At 46.9% G+C, this 27,063-nt stretch overlaps 2 protein-coding genes and 1 long non-coding RNA gene across 4 annotated transcripts; 1 reads left to right on the top strand and 2 right to left on the bottom strand.

Moving 5' to 3' along the window:
• Positions 1-824: 824 nt before the first annotated feature.
• Positions 825-4,414, bottom strand: LOC124699950 (protein WHAT'S THIS FACTOR 9, mitochondrial-like). 2 transcript variants are annotated; one of them, XR_007001577.1, is made up of 3 exons: positions 2,861-4,414; positions 2,482-2,546; positions 825-842 (listed from the first exon to the last, which is right to left on the bottom strand). XR_007001577.1 is itself a non-coding variant. In XM_047232165.1 (1 exon), the coding sequence occupies exon 1, from the start codon at positions 4,412-4,414 to the stop codon at positions 3,173-3,175; it is 1,242 nt and encodes a 413-aa protein (XP_047088121.1). In that variant the 3' UTR covers positions 2,719-3,172. The 2 variants fall into 2 exon arrangements, 1 of the variants encoding a protein (XP_047088121.1); XM_047232165.1 differs by lacking the exons at positions 825-842; positions 2,482-2,546 and having other exon boundaries at positions 2,719-4,414.
• A 6,192-nt stretch (positions 4,415-10,606) lies between these two features.
• Positions 10,607-14,686, bottom strand: LOC124703792. Its single transcript, XR_007003297.1, has 2 exons — positions 11,953-14,686; positions 10,607-10,882 (listed from the first exon to the last, which is right to left on the bottom strand). It is a non-coding gene; the product is annotated as an uncharacterized LOC124703792 (long non-coding RNA).
• Positions 14,687-24,101: 9,415 nt separating this feature from the next.
• Positions 24,102-26,499, top strand: LOC124699949 (putative cyclic nucleotide-gated ion channel 9). The gene is made up of 4 exons (XM_047232164.1): positions 24,102-24,917; positions 25,004-25,311; positions 25,403-25,514; positions 25,609-26,499. Exons 1-4 carry the CDS (start codon positions 24,102-24,104, stop codon positions 26,497-26,499), a joined length of 2,127 nt encoding a protein of 708 aa, XP_047088120.1.
• The last annotated feature ends 564 nt before the right edge of the window (positions 26,500-27,063 follow it).

Below are 27,063 nucleotides of genomic sequence, written 5' to 3'. Positions count from 1 at the left end.
AACTAATACTACGTTAACAATCATACAGGACATCCTGCAACGCTGTAAAGGGCAAACATAGCTTGACCATAGATTATTACATATTCACTTCAGGCTTCGGTGGTAGAGAACATTTTTGGATCTCTCACCAGCCAGTGTGCCGAGCGATAATGACAAATAGAACCAATAAACTAGTTACACAAAACATGAACACTTATCTTAACCATTATGGTTATTATTCAGAAGAATCGAGCAATTCATACAGGATAGCACACGACAGAACAAAACCCATGAACCATCTTGGAACCTCCTCGAGTCAATGAGCTAAATATTTCTTCATGATTCGATGTGCAACATGCCAACATGTAAAAATATTAAACCTCTTATACGCAGCAGCCCAAATCATTTACGCGGGTGCCAAGGAGAGAAAAGAAACAATTATTTTTTCCTTTTTTCACCTATTTGTTAAAATTGAATGCCATTCCACACGTAGAAGGGCAATCGAGGTTCCCAAATTTTCGATCACTAAATACTAAAAGTAGGAAAATAAGTGGCAGCTACATCGAAAGACCAAAATAAAACACTGAATCAGATTGTAAGAAAACTTGCATACAAAGAAGCTGAAACTAATTATTGCATGCTACCACTCAAATAATTATTATGCTAGGAAGATTGAACCGGATAAAATGGTAAGCAAAAGAGGAACTCTACCACTCGAAAAATATGTGGAGATAATGAACAATACAAGGAATTCATAAGATAGTTACCAACTGCTCCTTTTAGTTCTTCGACTGCCTGCAGCCCCACTTTTTTCTTTAGATCAGTTTCGGTGCTTCTATTTTCGGCTTTGCTTTCACCTTCTACTGCGGAAGCATGGATGGATAACAGAGGAAACAATTGCATGTTAAGTTAGTATATTTTGTAGTTTGCTAACTCATAACTTGCACTCTCAGCTAGCTCTATTGCTGAACAAAAACAGAGCAACGAACTAATCCCAAACCTCAATGGCAAGATAATGTGTTAAAGAAAAGGAAACATTCAGACTGAATTGTATGTCCAAGTAGCGTGGACCCAGCTAACTGTCTAGGTATGCTAGATTAATCGGCGACATATAAACATACAAATTAGTTAATGAGGAAGGAAACAGACAAATTAATTAATACTTAGATTAATGAACGATATTTGTCTCAATCCAGAACATTGATGAACATGTATATAAGCTAGCTCAAGTATTATTTTCCACACTACGTACAATCTAAACCAAACAGTTCGACTGACCTGCACTAGAGTGTCACTATAAGCCATCCAAATTAGCACACAAATTGCATCCTTGATAACGTAGCCCACAACAAAGACGTTGAGGAGTAAAGTAGCAAGCAAAACCTTAACTTGGGACCTTGAAGCCAGAGCTGCTAAAATCAAGGAAGGATCTATCCTAAATGCAGAAATGGAACAAAATTGATTCATCCATTTGGTATATGCATCATAGATTGAGGCCTTCCAAAATTCCTAGATTCATCCATTTGGTATATGCATCATAGATTGGGGCCTTCCAAAATTCTTAGGTTCATCCATTTGGTATATGCATCATAGATTGGGGCCTTCCAAAATTCCTAGTTGCCACCTGTAGCTGTAGCATCAAGCATGTATCAACCCAATATACTAGTTAATATGGCCACAACAAGATAATTTTGGTAATTAATGAGCATTGTCACATAGATTATATGTCACTGTAACAAATCCTAAATATTGATAACAATCAAGCCATGTATTGTCTGTTTGAGGTTTTAAAGGAAACAAAGGCTCTAGAAAAAACTCCCAACACATGAGAACAGGAACAAAAAGAAAGATAGCACATGTGCCAGCAAGGGTCACCATCCCTGTCCATGGTCCACACAGCCGGGAGGTCATGGCCATCTCGAGATCGAACGATGTCCACCATCCCCGTTAGCATCCACCAAGCATAGAACAAATTAATTTACGCTAACTTTATATTGAGACATATTAATGAAAAATCTAGTTCAGATACCTTCTTTATGTTCAAGATATCTGCAGTAGAGATTGATAACTATGTTAAACTTATTTTTTTCACTATTTCTCATACAGGCAGCTATAGATGATTATATTTGCTTAGTGCGGAATATAAAAAACAAAACATCCACACAATTTGTACAAACAAGTGCAGTACTCAGGAAAAATATTCCTACACTGCCTGTAGAGCAGGACCAGCCTCAGAGGCTCAGACTGGGCTGGATGGCAGCCACGCCACGATGTCAAAAGAGAGTAAAAGCCAAATTGCAGAAACTGATGGTAAAGAAGCAGCCAGAGCTGAGTCTAGGGTGAATCGGGCCATCCAATCAGAAGAAATTCTCACAGGCTGAATAGGCTAGCCCCTTTTAAAGGAAGTTATATACGTACGTTTTCACAAGAATATCTGGAACATATCTATACGTTTGAAAAGATGTGAATCTATACAGATATGAGAGTACAAGAGGAACATACTGTTTCATGTTTGGTAAGTTGGTTCATACACGATTATAATCAACCTATAGAAAGGATGGCCTCAACTGATTGCCATGGAAAAAAAAACCTTGTCAGAATAGCAAAATGATAAATTTACAAGTATATGGTTTCCGAAGGTTGCAAGTACAGAGTTAGAACAAAAGTGACGCACATTGAGCAGTTTTTCAACTGAACAAGAGATTAGCACATTAAGGAAAGAAAAGAAGCTATCAGTAATATACTCCGAAAATCTAAGATATATATTAATAATTCAGGTGAAGGCGCCAGGGTACAATAAGAATGATTTTACTTAACGATCACCGGCTACTTCACAAACAAGAAAAACAAAAATAAGCTCCATCTTCTAGTAGGTTTATACCTGCTATAAAAGTTCTGATTGTACATTCTGTTGCTGAGTTGTTTCTCCGAACTCATGTAATTCAAAGCACAGTGACATTGTCATTAGAAGAACAGCTATGATGCAGACTCTACTTTCAGTTTGCGGACTGTATTCTTCCTCATGTCTACGACTACCGCTCTCCAGTTTATGGACAGCTATGATGCAGACTCTAGTTTCAGTCATAACTCAAAACAAGGCGACAAAGGCATTAGAAGAACAGCTACGATGCAGGCTTTATTTTCAGTTTACGGACTATATTCTTCCTGATGTCTCTGACTGCAGTTCTCCAGCTTATCCCTCTGCAGTGTTCTCTGTATCCTCATCATCGCTATCCTCATCCTCTGAGGCAACACCAGCTTCTATGTCATCGCCCTCATCTTCCTCATCCTCTTCATCGTCGTACTCCTCTTCCCCATTCTCCTCATCCACACCATACTCATCTCCCATCATCTGCTCGCCACGCACCGTCTTCCTTTCCTTTCCCTTGGCTTTCCCAGCCTCCTCCTTCCCCATATGCATCAAATGCAGGTACTGATACCTTATCCCCATCATCGGGTGCTTGACCACCAACATATGCCTCCGGTAGGCTTCGCGGAGCACCACGGTTTGTGTCCTCAGCTTATGCGACAGGTAGAAAATCCCTGGGTGCTTGGCGAGCACCTTCCTGAACCCCGGCGGCAGCCGTAGAGCCTCCCCAAGCTTGACCAAAACCTCCTTCTCCATCTTTTTGCCGATGGTGAGGCTGAGGGCCTCATGGAGCACCGCCACGGTCCTCTTCTCCGTGATGTCGCTCCTCGGACCCAGGTGAGTTCCGTCTTCGTACGGCGAGATGTAGGGGAGCTTCTGCCATTCGTCCAGCCACTTGCGGACGTTCTTGTGGAGCTCAAACCCGCGGGGGAAGGAGAGGTGGAAGGCAATGGGGTCGCCGACCTTGTAGCCGCCGGTCCGCTGGGCGTAGGACTGCACGTCGGAGACGGCGAGGTCCTTCCGGTAGCAGACGAGCTCGAGGAGGCGGCCGTCGGCGGAGAGCGCGAAGTAGTCCGGGTAGTGCGGGAGGAGCGAGCGGGGGAAGTCGGCGGGGAGGCCGAGGTCGAGGCGGAGGCGGGCGAGGAGGTGGAGCGGGAGCGCGCGGGCGGGCGCGAGCATGAGGAGGCGCAGCAGGCGGTCGGCGGCGTCGGCGCGGGTGGCGTCGGCGGCCTGCGCCTCGTCGAGGTGGAGCGCGCTGAGGCGGTGCGTGGGGGAGACGGCGACGGGGTGGTCGGAGAGCGCGAAGGCGGAGCCGTAGAGGCGGAGGAAGCGGAGCGGGCGGAACGGGAAGGGGATGGAGGAGGGCAGCGCGTGCAGCGGCACGGCGTGCGGCGGCGGGGCCGCCGTGAGGAGCGCGTCCTTGGTGAGGAGGAAGGGCACGAGGTGGCGCTCCCGCTCCACGACGTGGTCCAGCGCGCGGTCCCGGCCCCAGGGCACGCGGGCCTCCAGGAGGCCCCTCGCCGGCACGTACAGCGCCGCCACCGGCCGCCGAGGCAGAAGAGGCATTTTTTTCTCGCCGGCGGCGGGTTTTGGGAGGGTTGGGTAAATGCGGCGGCGTGCGAGGGAGAGGGTTCAACGAGGCGACCCAAGCCTAGGCGTTTTTCCTTTGAGATGAATTTGGTATATGGGCTACAGGCCAGAACCCCACCGTGGCCAGGCCCGTTAGCCACGGTAGTATGGTTTTTATGATTTTCTATCGGTTTTTACAAGATTATTTTGGTCTTTTTTGTCCTCCCCGGTTTTTTTGAATTTTCTTCAACCTGAATTTTTAGTTTTTGAAAATTTTCAAGTTTAAACTTTCAGACTTGTACATTTTTCAAATTTTCTTTACTCTTTTTTGGCTGTGTGCATCCGTACTGCCATTAGGGTGGGGCGTTGTTGCAGAGGCTGGGTTAATTGGTATCTTTTGATATTAATATATTCCCTTTATCGAAAAAAAAATCTAGAGAATAGCAGCGGCGGGGTGAATCCAGAGGGTGTGGAGGTACCTCGAGGATACTCGGCGCCGGCGAGTTCCGGACTCCTCCTCCACCGCCGGAGCCCGGGGAGCTCCTGCACCCACGGATTCTGCCCGTGCAGCTCTTCCCCCTCCCCCACGGTCCACTCCTCACCGGAACTCGCCCCCTGTTCCCTCCGACACCCCCGCTCGCCGGAGCAGTGTGTGCCCAAGGTAACAACTGACTTGCAATTCTATGTGTTTAGATGGTACTCCGTAATAGAGATTTAGTTTTCTTCTTGATGTACCACCAACCAAAAAGTTGAATCAGGTATCTCAATATAATCACACTACATGGGCAAGTACAAATACACAACAGTGATAGAGTGAAATGGAACCTGAAACAATCCTTGATTCCGAGACACTACCTATCAGCTTCCTTTCTATGTTCCTGTAAAACATAATTCCAGCACTTGCTGCTTGAAGCATTCCACAGCATTCCCAAAATTGATTTAAGCTGCTAGCTGTAGCTTAGGTCGCCCCGCTTGTGCTCTGATTTCCAATGATACATGGTGTCCGGTCTCCAATTGTCAATGACCCAGCCAGTGTCACATATCTGTTTATGTGGATCTGTTTATGTGGGTGTAGCGGCGGGACGATTGCAGCAGAATCGTTACGTCTCCTTGGTTTCTTCCAGTGTATTGTTGTCTTATTGAGTAGTTATGTTTGTACTGTAATATTCATCTCAAGTAGCAGTGTCCCTTGAACAGAAATTGTAATGCCAAAGATGAATGCTATGCTAGTTTTAGCTTCAAGCCATTTCAGTCTTTATTTCTTTTGACTTATGGCTTGTGGTTTAAACTAGTCTTCTACCCAGCTTACAAAATGTCCCAGCTAGTTCTCTCTTACAGCAACATAGTGGGGAAAGATTCTTGTCTATCCCAGGCTCCCAGCTAGTTCTCTATCTAACCCAGCTAGTTCTCTACTAGCAAAGAAAGGCGCGGCGGCACGCCGCACCCTCAAGATAGCTGTAAGTTGAAGAATAAAAGATCATTCCAAAACTTCGCAAAGTTTGAATGATTATGGCAGAATATTTTAGTGGGCAGAGTGTCATTGCGTAGCCATGATTATGGCAGAATATTTTAGGGGGCAGAGTGTCATTGCGTCGCCTGTAGCCGGGCCATGTTGTACTTGTGTAGTACATGTGCATACAGCTACTGAAAGATACATAAATCTAAGAACAAATAGAGATAGAATGGACACTATCAGCCACAATCTTACTCATTGATAACACCTAAATTTAAATAGTGCCACTCTGGATTTCACATCTGAAGAGCAGGTGCCAAAAAGAAAATGTGAATTTGGTTTAAAGTGACAACAACTCCATGTAGAACCTGAGAATCTACAACCATAAAATAGCTCAAATGCTGTTGGTAAACTTCTCAAATCATTGTTGTCAACCTTTCTTCTTTATTCTTTCATCTTCAGTACCATCATCATTTCACTTGTTCTAATGAAAACATAAAATCTCTAAATTTATCTGTTCTAGTTTGAGACATATAAGGGATCTGGAGTAATGTACGATGACATAAACAATAACCTAGGGGAAATTACTTTGTAGGCTGCCAGAAAATAAAATTTTGGCTTTTCAAGAATCATGTCGAGATTGTTGAGATACATATCCTTGTATATCCGGATGTGTATCTTCTGTAATTATGTATAGCGATACATATCTTTGTATTGATTATTGGGCCCGCCTCCTTCCTTGTATAGTCGAGGACGTGGCCTATATATGTAACGCCATATGCACCCAATCAATACATTGTGAGTTGCATCCCTCTCTACATGGTATCAGACACCTACCGTTCCTAACCTAGCCGCCGCGCCCCTCTCTCCCCGCGCGCGCCGCCCCACCCTCCAACCCTAGCGCCGCCGCCCTTGTGCCGCCGCCGCGTGTGCCCCTCCTCACGCTGCGCCGCCGCCGCACCTGCAGCCGCCGCCGCGCCTTCCTCCCCAACCCCGCGCCGTCGCCATCCCCCGCGCGCGCGTCATCATGTCGCCGGTCTTCAACGACAGCAACCCCTTCGCCTACAACCCATGGACGGGGCTCATCCACGCCTACAACATGCCGGTGCCGCGCCCGTCGACTCACCAGGTGCCCTTCACCGCGACACCGCCCTACGCCCCGGCCTTCACCGCCACGCCGCCGTCCTACGCCCCGGCCTACCACGCCGCGCCCGCACCTGGCTCTTACGCCGGTGACGGCAACTGGTTTATGGACACGGGCGCCTCGTCTCACATGGCCGCTCACCCGGGTAACCTTTCCCATTCCTCTGCCACTTCCACCGAGTCTCGCATCATTGTCGGTAACGGCGCCGGTCTTCCTATTTCTCACATTGGTTCTGCTAATTTTCCATCTACTTCTAAACCAGTGTCTCTCAATAATGTCCTTGTGTCTCCCCAGCTTATTCAGAATTTAGTCTCTGTTAAAACTCTTTCTCGTGAAAACTCTGTGACTGTTGAATTTGATGCTTTTGGTTTTTCTGTTAAGGACGCCCGCACCCGGATGGTCCTCCATCGATGTGAGAGCCCCGGCGATTTGTATCCGGTGATGTCGCCTTCCACCCCCGACGCCGCACCTCGTGCTCTCTCCGCAGGCGTTGATCTTTGGCATGCTCGTCTTGGACATCCCAGTGCCAACACGCTTCACCAAATAATGAGGGGTTTTTCGTTTTCATCTACTAAACGAGTCTTCACATAGTTGTGAAGCGTGTCGTCTTGGTAAACACGTTCGTCTTCCTTTTAGTCGGTCTTCCACTGTTGCGTCTTTTCCTTTTGAGTTAATTCATAGTGATGTATGGACCTCTCCAATCCCGAGTAATTCGGTCTTCTTTATTACCTAGTTATTCTTGATGATTTTTCTCATTTTGTGTGGACGTTTCCCCTCCGTAAAAAGTCCGATGTCACCACCACTCTCACAGCCTTCTACGCCTATGTTTCCACCCGAGTTCGGTCGCCCCATCCACGCCCTACAAGCCGACAACGGAAAAGAGTTTGACAATGTCGTCGTCCGCACCCTACTCTCCTCTCACGGCACTATTTTCCGTCTAACCTGTCCATACACGTCCCAACAAAACGGCCGCGCCGAGCGTATCCTCCGCACCCTCAACGACTGCATCCGCACACTCCTATTCCACAGCCATGTTCCCCCCACCTTTTGGCCCGACGCCTTAGCCACCGCCACCCTCCTTGTCAACCTTCGTCCGTGTCGTCCCTGTTGGAACTTTGCACCTCATCACCTCCTTTACGGTTCCCCTCCATCCTACGACGGTCTTCGGATTTTCGGTTGTCGTTGTTATCCTAGTATCGCCGCCACCACTCCTCATAAACTCGCCCCTCGTTCCGTTCCGTGTGTTTTCCTCGGTTACCCGGCTAACACCAAAGGCTACCGCTACTATGATCCGGTTTCTCACCGCGTCATCACTTCCCGGCACGTGTACTTTGATGAGCATTGCTTTCCTTTTGCACAGAGAAAGGTGGTCGCCACTCCTCCTTCGACTACTGATGGTCCCCGGCGTCGACCCCCTGCAGGTCCGCCGGCTGCAGTGCCCTCGAGCTCGGACTCGGGCATTGCCTCGTCGTTCTCCGCCGCGCCCTTGAGCTCTGTCTCGGGCGCTGCCTCGCCACCCTCTGGGTCACCCTCGAGCCATGTCTCGGGTAACCCCACACCAACACCCGCGCCGACACCTGCGCCGACGCCCGCCTCGATGCCGCCTGCGTCGCCCTCGAGCCTCAGCTCGGGCGCCGCGCCGTCTTCGCCGGGCGACGCCCCTTCGCCGGGTTCATCCGCCTCGACGCCGCTTGCGTCGCCCTCGAGCCTCAGCTCAGGCGTCGCACCGTCCTCGCCGGGCGACGCCTCGCCTCCGGCTCCGCCACCGCCTCCTCCGCCGCCGGCCACGGGGCCCCTCACGCGCGCTCGTGCAGGGATTCGCGTCCCGAGCACACGGTACCCCTCGGACGAGTACGTCTGCACCGCGTCGACTTCCGCGCCTTCAGCATCCACGCCATCGCCCCTGCCCGCCTCTGCCCGGGCTGCTCTCTGCGACCCGCGGTGGCTTGCGGCCATGCGGGACGAGTTCGACGCCCTGCAGCGGAACCGGACATGGACGCTTGTTCCCCGACCCCCTCACGCCAACATCATCACCGGGAAGTGGGTCTTCAAGCACAAGTTCCATCCGGACGGTACTCTCGACCGTCACAAGGCGCGGTGGGTGGTTCGTGGCTTTCGCCAGCGTGCCGGCGTCGACTTCACTGACACCTTCACCCCGGTTGTCAAGCCCGGGACGATCCGCACCGTCCTTCAGCTCGCGGTCTCCCGTGCGTGGCCCGTGCACCAGATGGACGTCTCCAACGCCTTTCTTCACGGCCATCTCGAGGAGCAGGTCTTGTGCTAGCAGCCCACGGGTTTCCTCGACAGCGCCCACCCCGACCATGTGTGCCTGCTCTCGCGCTCGTTATACGGGCTCAAGCAGGCCCCACGCGCCTGGTACCAGCGCATCGCAGCGTTTCTTCACCAACTCGGCTTCCGCTCCACCCGCTCTGATGCCTCGCTGTTTGTGTATAACAATGGTGCCACCACCGCGTACCTGCTGCTCTACGTCGATGACATCATCTTGACGGCCAGCTCCACGGACCTCCTGCGACAAATCACCGAGCGTCTTCGCGCTGAGTTTGCCCTCAAGGACTTGGGGCCCCTGCACTACTTCCTCGGCATCGAGGTCGTACGTCGCATCGACGGCTTCTTACTTCATCAGCGCAAGTACGCCCACGAGCTCCTGGAACGCGCCGGTATGCTTAATTGCAAACCCGTGGCCACGCCTGTCGACACGAAGTCCAAGCTCTCCGCCACGGATGGTTCGTTGGCCACGGATGCGTCATTTTATCGCTCCATCGTCGGTGCCCTGCAGTACCTCACCTTGACCCGCCCCGAGCTGCGGTATGCTGTCCGGCAGGTGTGCCTTCACATGCATGCTCCGCGGGATCCTCATTGGGCTGCGGTCAAGCGGATCCTCCGCTACATTCGTGGCACCATGGACTTCGGCCTCTCCCTCCACGCCTCCACCGCCACGGACATCGTCGCCTACTCGGACGCCGATTGGGCAGGCTGCCCCAACACGCGTCGCTCCACATCTGGCTACTGCGTCTACTTCGGACCTTCGCTCATCTCCTAGTCGTCTAAGCGACAACCCACAGTCTCTCGCTCCAGCGCCGAAGCGGAGTACCGGGCTGTTGCTAACGCGGTTGCCGAGGTCTCTTGGCTGCGGCAACTCCTCGTTGAGCTTTCATGTCCTGTTGCCAAAGCCACCGTGGTCTATTGCGACAACATTCGTCTACCTCTCCGCCAACCCGGTCCACCATCGCCGCACCAAGCATATTGAGCTGGACATCCACTTTGTTCGGGAACAGGTGGCCCTCGGACACATTCGAGTACTTCATGTGCCCACCTCCCAACAATTTGCGGATATCATGACCAAGGGTCTCCCTACGGCATCATTTGAGGAGTTCCGGTCCAGTCTATGTGTTCGAGTCTATGCGTTCGACCAGGCGACGCTTCGACTGCGGAGGGGTGTTGAGATACATATCCTTGTATATCCGGATGTGTATCTTGTATATCCGGATGTGTATCTTTTTAATTATGTATAGCGATACATATCTTTGTATTGATTATTGGGCCCGCCTCCTTCCTTGTATAGTCGAGGACGTGGCCTATATATGTAACTCCATATGCACCCAATCAATACATTGTGAGTTGCATCCCTCTCTACAGAGATAAATTATGAAAAAAATACATGAAGGGCAGGTTAAGCATTATTGTCACGTCCCAAACTATCCTTGACGTTGTAGTAGTTCCCTCATGCAGTGATTTTGATCTTCCAGACTGCCGGCCAGGTTCTCCCGCTCCACCTGATTCACCGCCGAGCTGGCTGCTCCCCCGCTCCACAGTCCGGCCGGTGCCACAGCGCCACCCCTCAACTCTCCTGGCAAGCCATAAGCAACATGTGAAACTTGCAAAAAAAAAAAAAAAACATGTGAAGAGCAACAATCCATAGTACATAGCTAGAAATATCAACTGGTAGGGACATAAAGGCCTAGGCAAGATTGTAAATATAAATGGTGTGAGTATTGTGTTGCAACAGAGCTATACGAACGCAACCCTGTAGCTGTGTTTCTTTCTAGTCCGTTGAAGCAAACATAGAACTAAGTAATATTATATGACCTATCTTTAGTTTGAAATATCAATTAATTTTAATTATGTTTACTCTCATATAGCGAAGTCAGCTATATTTAGTTATTTGGATGTAAATCTACGGTAAATTATTATTTAGATGAGTTTTATTAGTTTTTCCTAGGTTTCTTGTAGTCCACACAAAGTTGAACGCTGGGCACAGAGCAACTTCTGTTGCAAATGTTTCTGTGGCACTCTAATTGTCTCACTACATATTCGGTAGCTCAGGAAAAAATCTAGTCAGCGCATGATTTCAAAATGAGTGAATTATTGTAGAATAGATATCCTGTCTCATTATAATTTAGTTATTACCTCGGGTTCATCAAGTAGTACATGATTTACTTTGTGGCCATTGACATGCTGTATAGTATTATGCACTTCAAATAGAATATTTCCCTAGCTGGAGTCTTCAAGAGTGCTAAAAAATGTCTGATCTAAACTTGTTCTTCAGATATAGTATAACTGTATTCAAATCGAACAACAATATGTCTTGGAGAAATTTGTATGAATAAGGTCAGCCAGTCAAGACTTTTGGCCTGTTGGCCCAGTTTCAAAATCACTGGAAAGAAAGGGTGAAAATGATGTGTTCTAACGAAATAAAATGCAGCTCACCAACCTGTGGTCTGAGACAGAGAGGCAAAGTAAACGTACATAGTTTCCATGTAGTGCAGTATGAATATCTAAATGCTTATGTTCTTCTGAATACTCACGAGATAGTTTCATTCTTCATGATTTGCTAGCTTACTTGCAAAAATATTTCTTCTAATGTTATGCATAATCTTAGTTGGCAATTCATAACTATAAAGCTCCTGGGAAAAATACCTTGCCTCTGCTGCTGCATTTAGGCACCGACACTTATTGGGGCTTTTAAATGCGTAGTCGTGGAGATAAGGTTTCTTCCAACATTCTTTGCATCATAGGGCTAGGTACTTACCAGTTGTCACAGAAGATAATAAGTCTGAGATTAAATCATCCAACAGATTGAACCAATTGCCAAGTCATATGCAACTATGTTGATATTACAACAGCTTACAATGATATCAAAATTCACTTCGGACAAAACAACCACAATGATAATATCAGTTGCGTTGCCTCACAGCAGCAAAGCCCTACCATTTAGCTGTTCGTGGCTCCTATTGCTGAATAAAATTACCATTCGCTTCGAAAGATTAGCTCGCCTCACAGCCACATGGGACTGTCTCAAAGGAAAAATAGTTTTCGGCTTGCCAAGGTAAGAAAAGAAAATAAGGCTGGTGATAAACTATCCACCACCAAATAGCCAATTTTCACAGATAATATATCCATCCAATGAGGTCGATCTGATGACAACTAATTTGATGGTAGTGTGTGCATTTCTCTTTTGATCATATTAAGAAAATACACCTAAAATGTGAGATGCAAGTTTTTTGTTAACACATATAAAATATCAACCAATAAACTTCTCTGAAATTAACCTCTACTATGCTCTAATACATGTTCAACGCTGCTAAATGACAATGCATATTTTCAGTAAATAGTATGTAACAAAGTAGTAGCATACCTTCATGATTGATCTCTGAAAGGAATTATACCTCTAATAGATGCTGAACATAGACAAATGACAGTGCATATTGTCAGTAAAAAATATGTAACAGACCAGTGACACACCAGGGATGCTAAAACAAACATGATCAGAGTCTTCAGAGGAGAGTTACATATAATCAGGGGCTTTCATATTCAAAGATTTTTTCTTTGGAACTTTAGCATTCCGATTTGTGTCACACTTTCTGAACCTATTTAACGTCGTGGCCATCTAAATTTGCAACAAGAAAAATCCTCACTCAGATACAATAACCATGTCTTATCAAAAATCAAAACAGGGGAACTATATACCGATTTGGAACTCAATGTCTTGGATGGACACTCATAGATCATCCAAATATCAAAGGTATACTGTGTAGGAAACCGAGAATATCAAATTGCACACCTAAGGTTAAATGGAACACTAAAAACTGAATTATGTGCTATAGGGTTGTCACATTTTGATATCCTCTTACTTGTTGTCCCACAGAGAACTCGACAAACTCCAGCTTCAGACGTTTGTGTGGAATGGTATCGTGGCTCCAGTCCATCTCTCCATGATTGTCCTTTCCTAGAGTTCAAAAAGCTGAAGTAGCTAATAATCAAGCTCCCATGGAAGCATTTCATGTAAGCAAGCGGTGCAGAATTAGATAAACGTGAATGTTTTTTTCCTAATAATGAGAAACAGTGCAAACATAAAAACCAAATTTTCCATTGTTTTGAGACATATGCTAGAAATTACTATTTGCTAACTTTCTCGCTTGTGAATCACGACACACCTGAAATTCCACTCTCAAATCTATAGGTGGTCATTCCCATATGTTATTATTCACATACATATTCCACTCCTACATGGAAGCATCTGCGACAACTCGGTAAAAAAATCCATTCCATCCACACATTCATCTTCTCAACCTGCTACTACCTGCACATTAATCCAAATCTTTTTTGGCATTATTATTTTCGGCCTGAAAGAATGGATACAACGAAATGAAAAGTGGACTTCAACGCGTAGCCGATGTTTACTTGAACCAATATATTAAAATTAGCCAATATTTTTACAATCATTAATGACCAACACTGTATTCAACGCTCCCCTGTCTCTTTCGTCAGCTGCAACAGCCTCCCAATCCCTGCCTCTCCCAATCCGCGAAGCACGGTGGTGTGGTCGTGGAGGGCTTACCGGTGATGGGCGGTCAGAGTCGACTTGTCGCGGCAGGCACGCCGGTAGCTAGAGCCGCGCACAGTGAGCAGAAGCCAGCAGCGATTCACCTCTCTCGGCTGACTCAAAGTCCACTGCCCCTACAAAGCTGCAACTCCGCATCCTTCCCTGCTGGAGACCAATAATCTCTTTTTTGATTGCAGATCATGGAGATCTTTTGAACAACGGATTGTTCCACCATCAAGAAAAACGAACTAATTTGGGATGATTTCTTTCTATGCCCTGGGTACAGTTGTTATTTAACTGCCGAATTTATTGAGTGAAGATTCTCATGGGCGTGAAGATCGCTGAGAAACAGCGCCTCTCCGTAGCGCCCGGTGTCTCCTTAAATCGCGCGTGGGAATTTTTTTTGACGAAGCGCCCGACCCAAGTTTATCTCATATGCGCATCCGACTGAAGAAGTGATAAGTACCTGGCCGGCTGGACGCTGGGTTGTGCGCTTTGCCGTCGCCTGGTTGCCGCCAGGCCGGGCCACCGGTAGCCCGCGCCTGTGGCTCCGCCTCCGCTAAGGCGCTGGCCACTGCTCTGCTTGCCGCCGGCAACCGCTACTCGCTAGGGCTCCGCGCCGCCTGCGTTCGTTTGTCGAGGGGCAGTGCTGTTGCTCTCGACGGCGAGCAGAGCACCATGTGTCGTAAAAGAAGATGGGCAAAAATCCACATTAGAGGCTGGTGGAGGTGTAGGGCATCGAGCAGGATGAGCTCCGGTGAGGAGAGGCCGGTGGAGGTCCTGTAGGAGTGTAGGGAGGAGCTTGTCCGATGGGGAAGATAACGGATAAAGAGAGAGGGGGAGGAAATCGAGATTCCCCATAGACGCCACATCACATACAGATTTTGGTCAAAGCGGTGCAAAACATCAAATCACCAAGGCCCACCACAACGCCAGACTTCACAGATTCACAGCTACAACCACACTGGCAATATACCAGAACATCACACCACCGAAACAGCAGGAAAAAAAATGCACAGAACTGCACATGTGGCAACACCATGAAAAAACAAAATCTTCCACAAATAGCTAGACGGCACCGAAATTGCACACAGAGAAATCCCTGCAGAAATGAAAACATTCAAAGTGGGTACGTGTCACCACCATGTTAATTCAAAGTAGGCCTTAAAATTCTTACAAAAAAGATGTTTGTTCCCAAATAGTATAGTAGTTATATAAGCACTATGTGTAAGATCTTGCCAGTATATGCCATCAATCTATTACTCCTTGTCTCTGTCATTGCAATCTACCAGTATATGCCATCAATCTACCAGTCTGCTTCCTTGTGTAACCTTGCATGTAGCACAGTCTGTTGGTTCTGAAATCTCACTGTACCGTGTTCTCTAAAATCTCACTGTACCGTGTTCTTTCTACAACAAGGGCTAAAAGTCTGGGGCTTCAGTGAAGTGTTCTACCTGCCAGGGAGCTGACTACAAGATGCAAATACTAATGACTCTGCAGGGCAATTGGTGAGACCATCAATGACAAGGATCGATGTTGGCAGTGCAGAGTGAGAAGGGTCTACATCTAGGTACTCATAAAACTAAACTGTACATAAGTTATACTCATAAAATACAATATTGCCATTTTGTTTCATTGCTATTGCTCAAGTACATATATTAACAGTACTAAACACAGTTGTAGAATAATGCCTTGATTAGAAGGTAGCGATGTAGAATAATGGCTTGAGTTCAAACAATTACAGCCAACACAATTATATGGCTTGAGTACAACCATCTTTCACCTTTACATTTTTTTGCAATATACCATGCTTCTCCTATGTTTAATGTACAGTACTCCATGCTAGCTATTTTAGGAATGTTTGTTTGCACCTATTTTGGATGAGCTTCTCCTTGGCCGAGCTTCTCCTGTATTGAAGCTTGGAATTTGCCTATTTTGGTTTCCCGGATGAGGTTTATTTCTGTGTCTCGACTCGACGCCTTTGACGGACAAGGCTTGATGGGTCATTCAACCATGTCTCATATGTATTTCCTGGGATAATTATGTGATCATCCATAATTACTTGGGGGCCAGTCCCGCATGCTTTTCTCTTTGATGCTTTGGCTGGTTGTTTTCCTTTGATCTTCTTCTCTTCTTGCTCCTCTTCTTGAGCCAATGCCACCACACGGTTTTGTAGTGCGCATTGTTGCTCATAGTTGGCTATCAGCTCCAAGGCTTTTTCATAGAGTTTGTGTCGTCAACTTCTAGTGTGTTAGACAACTTTCCCTCCTTTTTAAGTTTGTCCTTGCCCATTTGGGGTGGCTTGTATATGTTTCCACCTTCGTCTTTCATAACCTCCAGCAAGACAGTTTGCAAGGTTATAAACACTTTCTCAAGTGTATCCACCTTGTAAGCATTGTAAGCTTGTTCAACATATTCTATCAGTTCTTTCAGAGTGTTAGGTGCACCCTCAAATGCTAGGGACTGAATTGAACTGAAAAAGCAAAGATCTAGGACATTCAAGTCAGGTGAATTTGGAGGTTGGTAAGTCAACTTGATATCCAGTCCTGAATTTTTAACGGCAGCCAGAAAAGCGGGATCATCTGGCAGAACATGCGTTCTAGCATTGTCTTGTTGTATCCAGATTGTTTCCCCATGACTATCATCGGGCCATAGTTCTGCGATTGTTGGAATTACTTTTTCACAGAGATATTCCCGCATGACATCTCTAGTAACATTGATTGTCTTTAGTTCCATGGTGCCTTTTGTCCTATTCTTGGAGTTGTATTTAGCTGCACTTTCAGTGACAAAGGCCCATATTCCTACCTTCCCATCGAAGGTTACATTTTTTGCCCATCATGTCTGGGTTTCGCAACCGCAGTTAAGAACATGACTTTGCCAATACTGTTCTTGTTTTGTATAGTGCGCACATGATCTTCTTCTTCTGGAAGGAGGTAATACGTTCGATTTCTTTTGGTCATATCAAACCATTTTTCGTCTATGTGAATTATGTTCTCCATCTTTTTGAACAAAGGCATTGCATTTTTGTTGTTGTTGTTGTTGTTGTTTGATCTTGTTTGCCACAGATTGAAATTGCTTGAGGCTGCTGGTGTGGCGCCTTAACTCGCCCCATGTTAACCGTCTTTGTAGTGTAGAATAAGGGATATCAAGGGACCTTGCTAGCGCTCTCAATGTACCCCTTTTGTTGAGTGCAACCTGAGGCACCCTTTCAGAGAGATTAAGCGCTTTCCTCTTTCGACCACATCTGCCCTTTCGCTTATTTGAAAAATCACGTTCTTCATTTTTTTCCTCTAGATCGAGTGCCTTCTTCCATGTCTTTTCTTCATATGATGAAATATATCTTTGTTGAAGATGACTAGTGTCTATTTGTATACAGGGGAGCTATGCAGGATATATCTGCAGGGGCAGGATGAGTGAGGATGACAAGCTGCAATGCCCGGTCCTCCCGGTCATCGGCTATCGGCTACAAGTATGCAGGGGAAGGATACATTCTCAGCGTTTGTGACATTACTGTTGTTCAGATGGGACTGGAAACACCTGATGAGTTGTCGATCAATTGCACCAACCTAGGAAGCACATCTCACATTCTTAGTAAGGTACACATGGTTACCAAATTATGGGCACGATCTACTTATTGATCCCTAAACTGATCGACCATGTTGTACTAATAGAGGTTTTAATGCAGATACTACAGTACTCCAGGTTCGGGAGAAGGCAAGTGGAAAATTATCACCACTTCAGCAACTGCAGAGTATGTTTTCCCACAAAGAATCTGCTCCAAGAAGGATGTTGTAAGAAACTATCTGGACCCACTCATATGACGCAGTTTTTCTTGTCATTTTGTTCCTGCTATCTGATATGTGTGTCACTGGTTGCCAGGTTGGTCATTGTGGATGAGATGCATACTAATAGGTTAGCTTTTAAGAGGATATCATATTGTACCTAAACTATGCAGTTTTAGCTCCATAAAAAAAAGTACTCCATCAAAAATAGGAGTACTCACTAATAGTTGGCTGTTTTCTTCCAGAGAAATATTTTCTGGATACATTTGTCAGCATTAAATCAATGAACTCTGTAAACAACAGAGAAAGTATTTCAACCCTAGAAATCTTCAACACAATTTTTGACGTGCAAATAAATCTTAAAACTGCTGAAATATATCTCTGTTGAAGATGACTAATAAATGGAAATTCAGATACAGGCATCAATTTAGGCACTGCCTGTGTTTGCTTTTCTTTCGATAATGCTTTTGTTTCTCTCTGCATTGCCTGTGTACTCCGAGTTGTGCTTACAATTGTCTCTCCTTACCTTTTCCTCTACAGTCTATATGATGGTAACAAGCTCAACTGGAGTCAATACAGGTGCTAGATAAATGACAAATTCCTACAATTCCTACACAGGGCAGATGACTACAAGCTTGAGCAACATGTATTGTGGTGGATTACTCACCGAGGAAAAGGAGTGTCCAAGGAGGACCACGTCACAGAGGGGCGCGGAAGGGGCAGCATCGATGGGCACGGAAGGGGCGGCAGCGAGTGCGTCCAACGGAGGCGGGGCGGCGGCGGAGAGGGTGTTGAGAAAGAGGAGGCCGGAGCTCAACGGCCGATGGTGGCCATGCTCGATGGTGGAGGTGCCGCCAGGGGAAGGGAAAGGGGAAGCGGCCGGCTTGGGCAGGGAAACGGGAAGCAGCCGGCCGGCGCGACTCCTCCGCGGGAGCCTCCCAACTGCGAGCGGATCCGTGCGGACTCCGTCTCGCCGGGGAGCTGCCGACGGCAGCAGCGCGCGGCCTGCCCCGATGCGAGGAAGAATAAGACCCCTTGGTTTGGACCAATTTTGAAATGAATTTGAACTATTAAGGGGGTTTTCGTAAAATCGGGTTAAAACACGGCCACGCGCATTAATTCGGGCCGGAGGGAGTACATTATTTTGGTCTTGTTTTGTTCTCCCTGTTTTTTTTTTAACTTTTCTTAAACTTGAATTTTTTTTTGAAAATTTTCAAGTTTAAACTTTTCAGACTTATACCTTTTTCAAATTTAAATTTTTAGATTTTGAACATTTTTATATGAACCTTTAAAATTTTGAACATTTTTTAAATCAGAACTTTTAGTTTATTTTTTTAGATTTAAATAGTTTTAAATTTTATATATTTCAAAATGCAACCACAAAGGAAAATGAAAAAAAAAATGAAAAACTGTACTTCTTACCTGGCGGTCCTAGGCGGGAACACACTATGCGGAGCGAGCCTACCGCCGACTTAAGGCAGAGAATAGGGGCACATTATAATAGGTGATTTCCATTTTCTATTCTTTTTGTATGTTTTATGTTTTTCATTTTCTAAACGGAACATGGACATTTTTTGTACTATGAATATCTTTGAACCTAGAATGTTTTTTGCGAATACATGAACATGTATTTTTCAAAACCATGAATATTTGTCTGAATACATGCAAAAAAAGAATCCTTAAACATAGTTTTTTACACATGAATAATATATACAACCTCGTGAACATTATTTAAACAACATGAACAACTTTTAGATACGATAAGAATATATTTTTAGTGTGTGAAGGCATTTTGTGATTCCTGTGAACATTGTTTCGAATTTTCGTTAACATATTTTTGGAAAACATGAACAATTTATTAAAACCTTGTTAACATTTTAATGTGTTAACCTATTTTTGGAATACATAAGTAATATTTTAAAACCCATGGATATTTTATAAAAACTACTTGAATAAAGTTTTAATATGAAAGAAACATAAAATTAAAACAAAGAAATCAAAATAGAAAAAAAGAGAAAGAAAAGGAAAATAGAAATAAAAAGAAAAAGAAAAAACATAAAAATAAAGAAAACAGACCAGAAAAACTAAGCCGCCATAAATGGTTCGGGGTGCGCAACATGTTACCCGCTGCCAGTTGAGCGGCAAATATGAACTGCCCGACTGCATGTGCATGCATCCATTAATTGCTGCCTGCAACCACGTACCACCATCCCCAGGCTCAGCTAGGAGCAGTGGTGGAGCTGGGAATTGCCACGGTAGCAGGGGTGAGATCGGAGGGGGGATGGCGCATCAGGTTCCGGAGAGCCTTCGGTACGGACGAGATGGTTGAATGGGAGAACCTCTGCAGAATCTTTGATCTGCACCCCTTCGCTGAGGGGGAGGACCAGGTGATTTGGGCACTGGATCCTTCGGGGGTCTACTCCACACACTCTATGTACCTGCGGCTGTCGCAAGGCGCGGCAGTCACGTACTTTAAGGAAGTCTGGCGCACAAGGGTCCCGCCCAAGATCAGAGTCTTCCTATGGCAATTGATCAGGGGGAAGCTACCGTCGGCGAGCGAGGTTGCTAAGAGGCAGGGGCCATCTGACGGAAGCTGCGCAATGTGTGGCGTGCTGGAGGATTGCGATCACATCTTCTTCAAGTGCCATCTTGCAAGGTTTATGTGGGCAGGGGTGAGGGAACTCCTTCCATGTACTTGGAATCCGACCGGGGTCGGCGACTTCATCGCCATAGTCCAAGGTCTTTCCGGACCTCTCCGTAGGCTAGCTTGGTTTGCTTTCGCAGCCTTAGGCTGGACGCTGCGGAACGCACGTAACAAGCTAGCGATTGAGGGGAAGGTGATCGGACATCCTCGCTGATGTGCTCTTCACCATGTCTATCCATATGCAGAGCTGGAGGGTGCTGGTCGGACGGCGGGACGGGGACCTTCCGGACGCGGCGCTGGGCGAGCTTAGGCGACTACACGCGAGGACGAGGAGGGAGGCCACTTGACGGCCGATTCTGCGGCTCCCTCACCTGGGTTTTCTTCTGTGGTGTGCCCAAGGGGCGGATGTATGAGCTACTATTCTAGTGTGTACGTGGGTGCTAGGCACCAGTTGATGTTGCTGGTTGTATCGAACTTATGCTTGCCGTTGTGGCTTTATCTATAAAGCCGGGCCTATGGCCTTATGTTTAAATTGGAAGAATGGCATCCGGGTCAAAAACGACAACATATCCTATGTGGTTCTCCGGCCACACCGTTTGGGCAATCAAGGGAGGGGAAGATGACAACCATCCAACGTTCCGACAACTGGAAAGAATGACAAGTAGTGGGTCCTACACTCCTGCTTGCCCGACCAATGTAGTTCTTCATCTTGTTTTGTTTGTTCCTTTTGAAGAAAATATTGTTTCATGTCTTGTAAATTTGATGCATTGTTTGTTTTTCATCTTTGTTTCCATTGATTCCAGCCGGATCGGGTGAACAGAGGTATTGGTTGGGGCGCCACACATGCTCTCGTCACTACACGCTCTTGTCACTACAGACTCGACAGAAATACACGATCGAGATCGGTTCTGCACTATTTACTTGGTGATGTATTCGTCAATTATGTTCGATGTCGAGAACCATCACCATGATGATAGCCTAGTCTTTTACGATCATTCAACAAGACATGTGGGTTCTTGTCCCCAAGGCCGATTTGCTTGCGGATTTTATCGAGGGTGCAATGCTAAGTAAATTAAAGAAACTTTTCATTCTCCATTAATCTTGTTTGTAAGTTTTTTTGATCTGAATGGCATAATGTAATGTATTGCCACTACCACACACCCGAGGGATTCTTATTTCTTGGGAACATCAATGCACTAGAGTAAAGATCTCAATTATCTATTTATTGGTAAGTTAATAATCTATTACACCAATAATGCTAAAACCTACGGACTATGCATTGAAAACACCTTCAGCTTTGTATAGTTTGGTTAAAAAATTATCCTTATTGAAAACACCTTCAACTTTGTATTGTCGCACCTACAAGAGGTAATTGTTTTCTATAAGATGTGTGTGTAGATGGAGGATCACTACTATTACACTTACCAAAATTAATTACATGATAGTGATAATAATTAGTAGAATAAATTTTAATTTTTGAACAGTGTTAATATTTGATTTACACATTTCTCCGCAATAAAAATTACCGTGAGGTGATTCCTTTTTATGCACCAACTCTTAAATCCTTTATATCAAGTCCCATATATACTAGAAATATAGTATATAAATATAATGGATAGTGCCTCTGTAGATTATTAGTGGCAAATATATTAATAATAATATACATGTGTTTGTGTGCCAATTTTATCATAAATATTCCAACATGAAGATCTAAGGCTAATATCTAATGATTTTACATGCATTTATAGAGTATAGTATACTGTTGCCTATCCGAGGTGCAAGTAATGGAAAATTCTAGAGCATACAGGATTTCCTCAAGGACTTTTCCTTCTCTCTTTGGCATTTCTCGTTTATTGGATTATCTATTGTCAAATATGTATTCAATGTTCTCCTGGGTTAAACTATAAATTTGCAAAAAAGTGTGTTTTGTTTGTAGTTTCTATAGGAATATCATCAGTTGTAATAGAAAGTATGAGAACTTAAAACACGACATAATTGTATTGTGCATCCTTTTTTCTTAGTTTGATGTGCATTCCCTATAAAACTGTTCAACCTACCACCATTATTCATGGGTTTTCCGTCAGGTTTGTATATTGATCAGTTGACCTTTGAACCACGACACTGCACACAACCTTCAACAAATCGTTATTACCGAATTTGGGTGGAAAGAAAAGGTCGAAGGCATCTGAAAGCAACAAAAAAGAGCGATACTAGGTTGAGATCCGATGTTGCTTAGTTGGGCTGAGTGTGAGCAAAATATCATAATCAAAGAATTCTACTAGTACCGTCACTTGCAAATGCTACTTTTTAGATTAACAGGGCTCTCCCCGATTTTCATTGATAGAAACCATATGAATTCGCTACAGCCTCAGCAACAAAGCAGAGTTAACCTCCATGGTTTAGTTTTTTCTGAGAGACTACACAAACACAGAAAAAGCTAAAGTGGGAAGAGAAATAGCAGGGGAAGCAAAGCTACAGAGGATTACTCCTAAGAACTGAGAGCTACACTTATACATCTCCCTTCCATATTAGCTTTTTCAGATGGTAGCTCAGAATTACACACCTCTCCTCTTTTTCTTTCTTGCCAGCCTGAGACAAATTGACATAATCCTTTCCCTTGAAGCAAGACTTTCTTCAGCAAAAACTTATAGCTACATCGTCAACCTTGGATTCCACGACTTCCAGCTTCGTCTCGTTCCAAACACTTCAGTCGCGACTCGCTCCACCAGCTTTGCGAGCCACCGAAGTCGGTCCCTTGCGCGGTCCTTCACCTGCGAAGAGCTCTAGGAAAACAATCCAATAGCAAATTCTGTAAATCACACAAATTGGTTCATCTTGCCATTTCCTTTGAAAACATGCTAACTCCTTTGTCTTCCAAATCCCCCAAATAACAACTGCAATCACCACGGCCGCAAGTTTCCTATTCCAACCTTTCAAACCTTTCAGCCAAACATTAACACTACTTAACAGATGGGAACAAATAATTGGTCCCAAGCATGCATCTGCAACTCCTAATCAGCTCACTCAAGCTTAGAAGCAGCTCTCAAAACTAGCCTCTGGCCAAATTGGGGTGGTGTCAAGGTGGGATTCTCGTGGGATTTCACTTTTAGTGTATTTTAACTTTTCTAGTTTAAATTTAGTGTCAAAATTTATACTACAAAAAGCAAAATGCACTACAAGTGAGATTTAGATGAGATCCCACTTGACACCAAGTTTAGCCCACGGATCCTCAGCCGGTGATTCACTTTGCCGTTTTTAGCCGCATGGTGGTTGGTTGGGCCGAATGCGAACGGGGGAACCAAATGTTTTCCTGATGCAGAGAGCGGTTTTGGAGTGGGGAGGCGATGAACAAGGTTCGTTTCTTTCCATACCGATCCATTGATTCGAGAGGTGAAAGCTCGTACGAAAATTAATTTGGTTTCTTCCGTTGATTGCAGATAACAATTCTCTGTTTTTAAGCATTTGGGCATTTTAGCGGCAGATATCTGTTTGTCGAGAGGAGGAATCGATCGATCGATAGAGAGTGAAGCGGCAGTGAAAGAATCTAGAACCTTAATTTGGTTCATGGCCACATTATTATTATGAATCGGATCGGCCACCTTCCAGGAGCAGCAGCTAGCAGATCATGTTCGGCTGCGGCCGCTACAAGACCAAGTTCATCGACGGCAGCAAGAAGAAATTCGTAAGGTGCGCGCATCAGATCGAAGGCATTAGTCTCTTGCTGCCGCGCCCTCATGCATGGTGGATGGAAATTGAACGTCGTGTTTTTGCCTCGTAGCTTAGGCTTGACGACGACGACGACGCCGCGAGCAGCAGGATGTCGTACGAGGCGTCCACCGCCGGCATCGGCGGCGGGGAGCGGCGGCGCTCCGCCTTCCACATCGGGTACGGCGGCGTGGTTGGCGCTTCCCGGCGCCGGCTGGCGCAGCCGGAGGCCCTGGCGCGCGGCGTGATCACGACGGGGTCGGCGCAGCTCCGCACGCTGGGGCGGTCCATCCGCACGGGCGCGGCCATGGCGGCGGTGTTCCAGGAGGACCTGAAGACCACGTCCAAGAAGATCTTCGACCCGCAGGACCGGCTCCTGGTGCGTCTGAACCGGAGCTTCCTCATCTCGTGCATCCTGTCCATCGCCATCGACCCCATGTTCTTCTACGGGCCCGTGGTGACCCTGGATGACAACAAAAACAACATGTGCATCGGCATCGAGAGGAGCCTGGCCATCTCCACCGCCGTGCTCCGCACCGTGGTGGACCTCTTCTTCCTGGCGCGCATCGTGCTGCAGTTCCGCACCGCCTTCATCGCGCCCTCCTCCAGGGTGTTCGGCCGCGGCGAGCTGGTCATCGACACGGTCGAGATCGCCAAGCGCTACTTCCGCCGGTTCTTCGTCGCCGACGTGCTCTCCATCCTGCCGCTGCCGCAGGTGGTCATCTGGAGGTTCCTGTTCAGCAACAGCAAGACCGCCGTGCTGGAGACCAAGGACAACCTGCTCTTCATCATCATCACGCAGTACGTGCCGCGGCTGGTCCGGATATACCCGCTCTCCACGGAGCTCAAGCGCACCAGCGGCGTCTTCGCCGAGACGGCCCTCGCCGGCGCCGCCTACTACCTCCTCTGGTACATGCTCGCCAGCCATGTACGTCCCACCCTATATCATCGGATCCATCATGACCCTGCATCCTCATCATCCGCTGATCGATCGAGCATTCTTGATTGTGTCAGATCGTGGGCGCGTTCTGGTACCTGCTGTCGATCGAGCGGGTGAGCGACTGCTGGAGGGCCAACTGCGACGAGTTCCCCGGATGTAACACCATCTACATGTACTGCGGCTCCACGGAGGAGAGCAACGACGAGTTCAAGGAGTGGACCACCGTGATCAAGCAGGTCATCTACGAGAACTGCGAGCCCGACGGACAGAACCCCTTCGACTATGGCATCTACTCCTCCGCCGTCACCTCCGAGGTCATCAGGTCAAAAGACATGACCACCAAGCTGCTCTTCTGCCTATGGTTTGGCCTCGCCAACTTGAGGTAATGTAATTATCCACAAGTTCCAGCGCAGCTACCATGATGGATTTGTGTTGCAATGGTAGAGTACTAAGTTTGGTGATCGATCGATCAGTACGCTTGGCCAGGGGCTCAAGACAACCATCTACACCGGGGAGTCGCTCTTCGCCATATCGCTCGCCACCTTCGGCCTCATCCTCATGGCCATGCTCATCGGAAACATTCAGGTAGCCCCAATCCCCCAAGATTGAACTAATTTACTGTCTGTGCTGAACTGTACTGACAAGTGACTATCCGTGTGGGGGAATTGCGCAAATGCAGACGTATCTCCAGTCCCTGACGGTGCGCCTGGAGGAGATGCGGGTGAAGCGGCGCGACTCGGAGCAGTGGATGCACCACCGCCTCCTGCCGCAGGAGCTGCGCGAGCGCGTCCGGCGCTACGACCAGTACAAGTGGGTGAACACGCGCGGCGTCGACGAGGAGGCGCTGGTCCAGAACCTGCCCAAGGACCTCCGCCGCGACATCAAGCGGCACCTCTGCCTGGGTCTCGTCCGCCGCGTCCCGCTCTTCGACAACATGGACGAGCGGCTGCTGGACGCCATCTGCGAGCGGCTCAAGCCGGCGCTCTACACGGAGCGCACCTACATCATCCGCGAGGGGGACCCCGTGGACCAGATGGTCTTCATCATCCGCGGCAGCCTCGAGAGCATCACCACCGACGGCGGCCGCAGCGGCTTCTTCAACCGCAGCATGCTGCAGGAGAGCGACTTCTGCGGCGAGGAGCTGCTCACCTGGGCGCTCGACCCCAAGTCCGGGGTCAGCCTGCCCTCCTCCACGCGCACCGTCATGGCGCTCTCCGAGGTCGAGGCATTCGCGCTCCACGCCGAGGAGCTCAAGTTCGTGGCGGGGCAGTTCCGCCGCATGCACAGCAAGCAGGTGCAGCACACGTTCCGGTTCTACTCCCAGCAGTGGCGCACCTGGGCGGCCACCTACATCCAGGCGGCATGGCGGCGGCACCTCAAGCGGAAGGCCGCCGAGCTGCGGCGGAAGGAGGAGGAAGAGGAGGGACGCTCGTCCAGCTTCAAGACCACCATACTGGTGTCCCGCTTCGCCGCCAAGATGCACAGGCAACGCTCCAAGCGGGATGAGGAGGTCATGATCCATGTACCCGTGCCTAAGCCCCGTGAGCCTGACTTCGGCATTGATGACTGAATATATCACACGGCCTTTGGCTCCAATTACTACTTCCTAACATAGCTTAGCCTTCATCATCTGTACCGAGTCAATGATTTGACGTCTGGATCGGGTGGTGTGTCAATATGATCTAGACAAACTTTAGTTATATTCCCTCCCTCTGTGGAAATATAAGACGTTGTGACACACTGTTTTACTACACTTAAATGTCTTAGTACAATTTAGCACAGAGGGAGTATATGTCTGCTATTTCATACTGGATTGCTATGTCTAAGTCGATTGCGAATCCCTAAACTCTCGATCACCCAAAAAAGATCTTTTAATTGACGATGTAACTTTGATTATGAATGAATAAAGAGGAATTATGTGTTAAGAAAAACTGAAATTGCATCATTTACAAAAGTTGCACGTGGTAATAAGGACTCACAAACAAGCTATGGACGCAAGGAGTGATACAAAGTCCACCTCATACCCGCAAAAGTTTCCCCATCCATGATACTCAACTCCGCCTGCAAGCTTATTGGATTAATGATGATATAAAATAAAATGATGCCATTATATTTTTGTAGATTATGCTTTAGA

Source organism: Lolium rigidum, chromosome 3 (assembly GCF_022539505.1).
Source record: "Lolium rigidum isolate FL_2022 chromosome 3, APGP_CSIRO_Lrig_0.1, whole genome shotgun sequence".
Taxonomy (NCBI): Eukaryota; Viridiplantae; Streptophyta; class Magnoliopsida; order Poales; family Poaceae; genus Lolium; species Lolium rigidum.
Note: the sequence above shows the minus strand (reverse complement) of the source record. Positions and strands in the feature narration are given on the sequence as shown.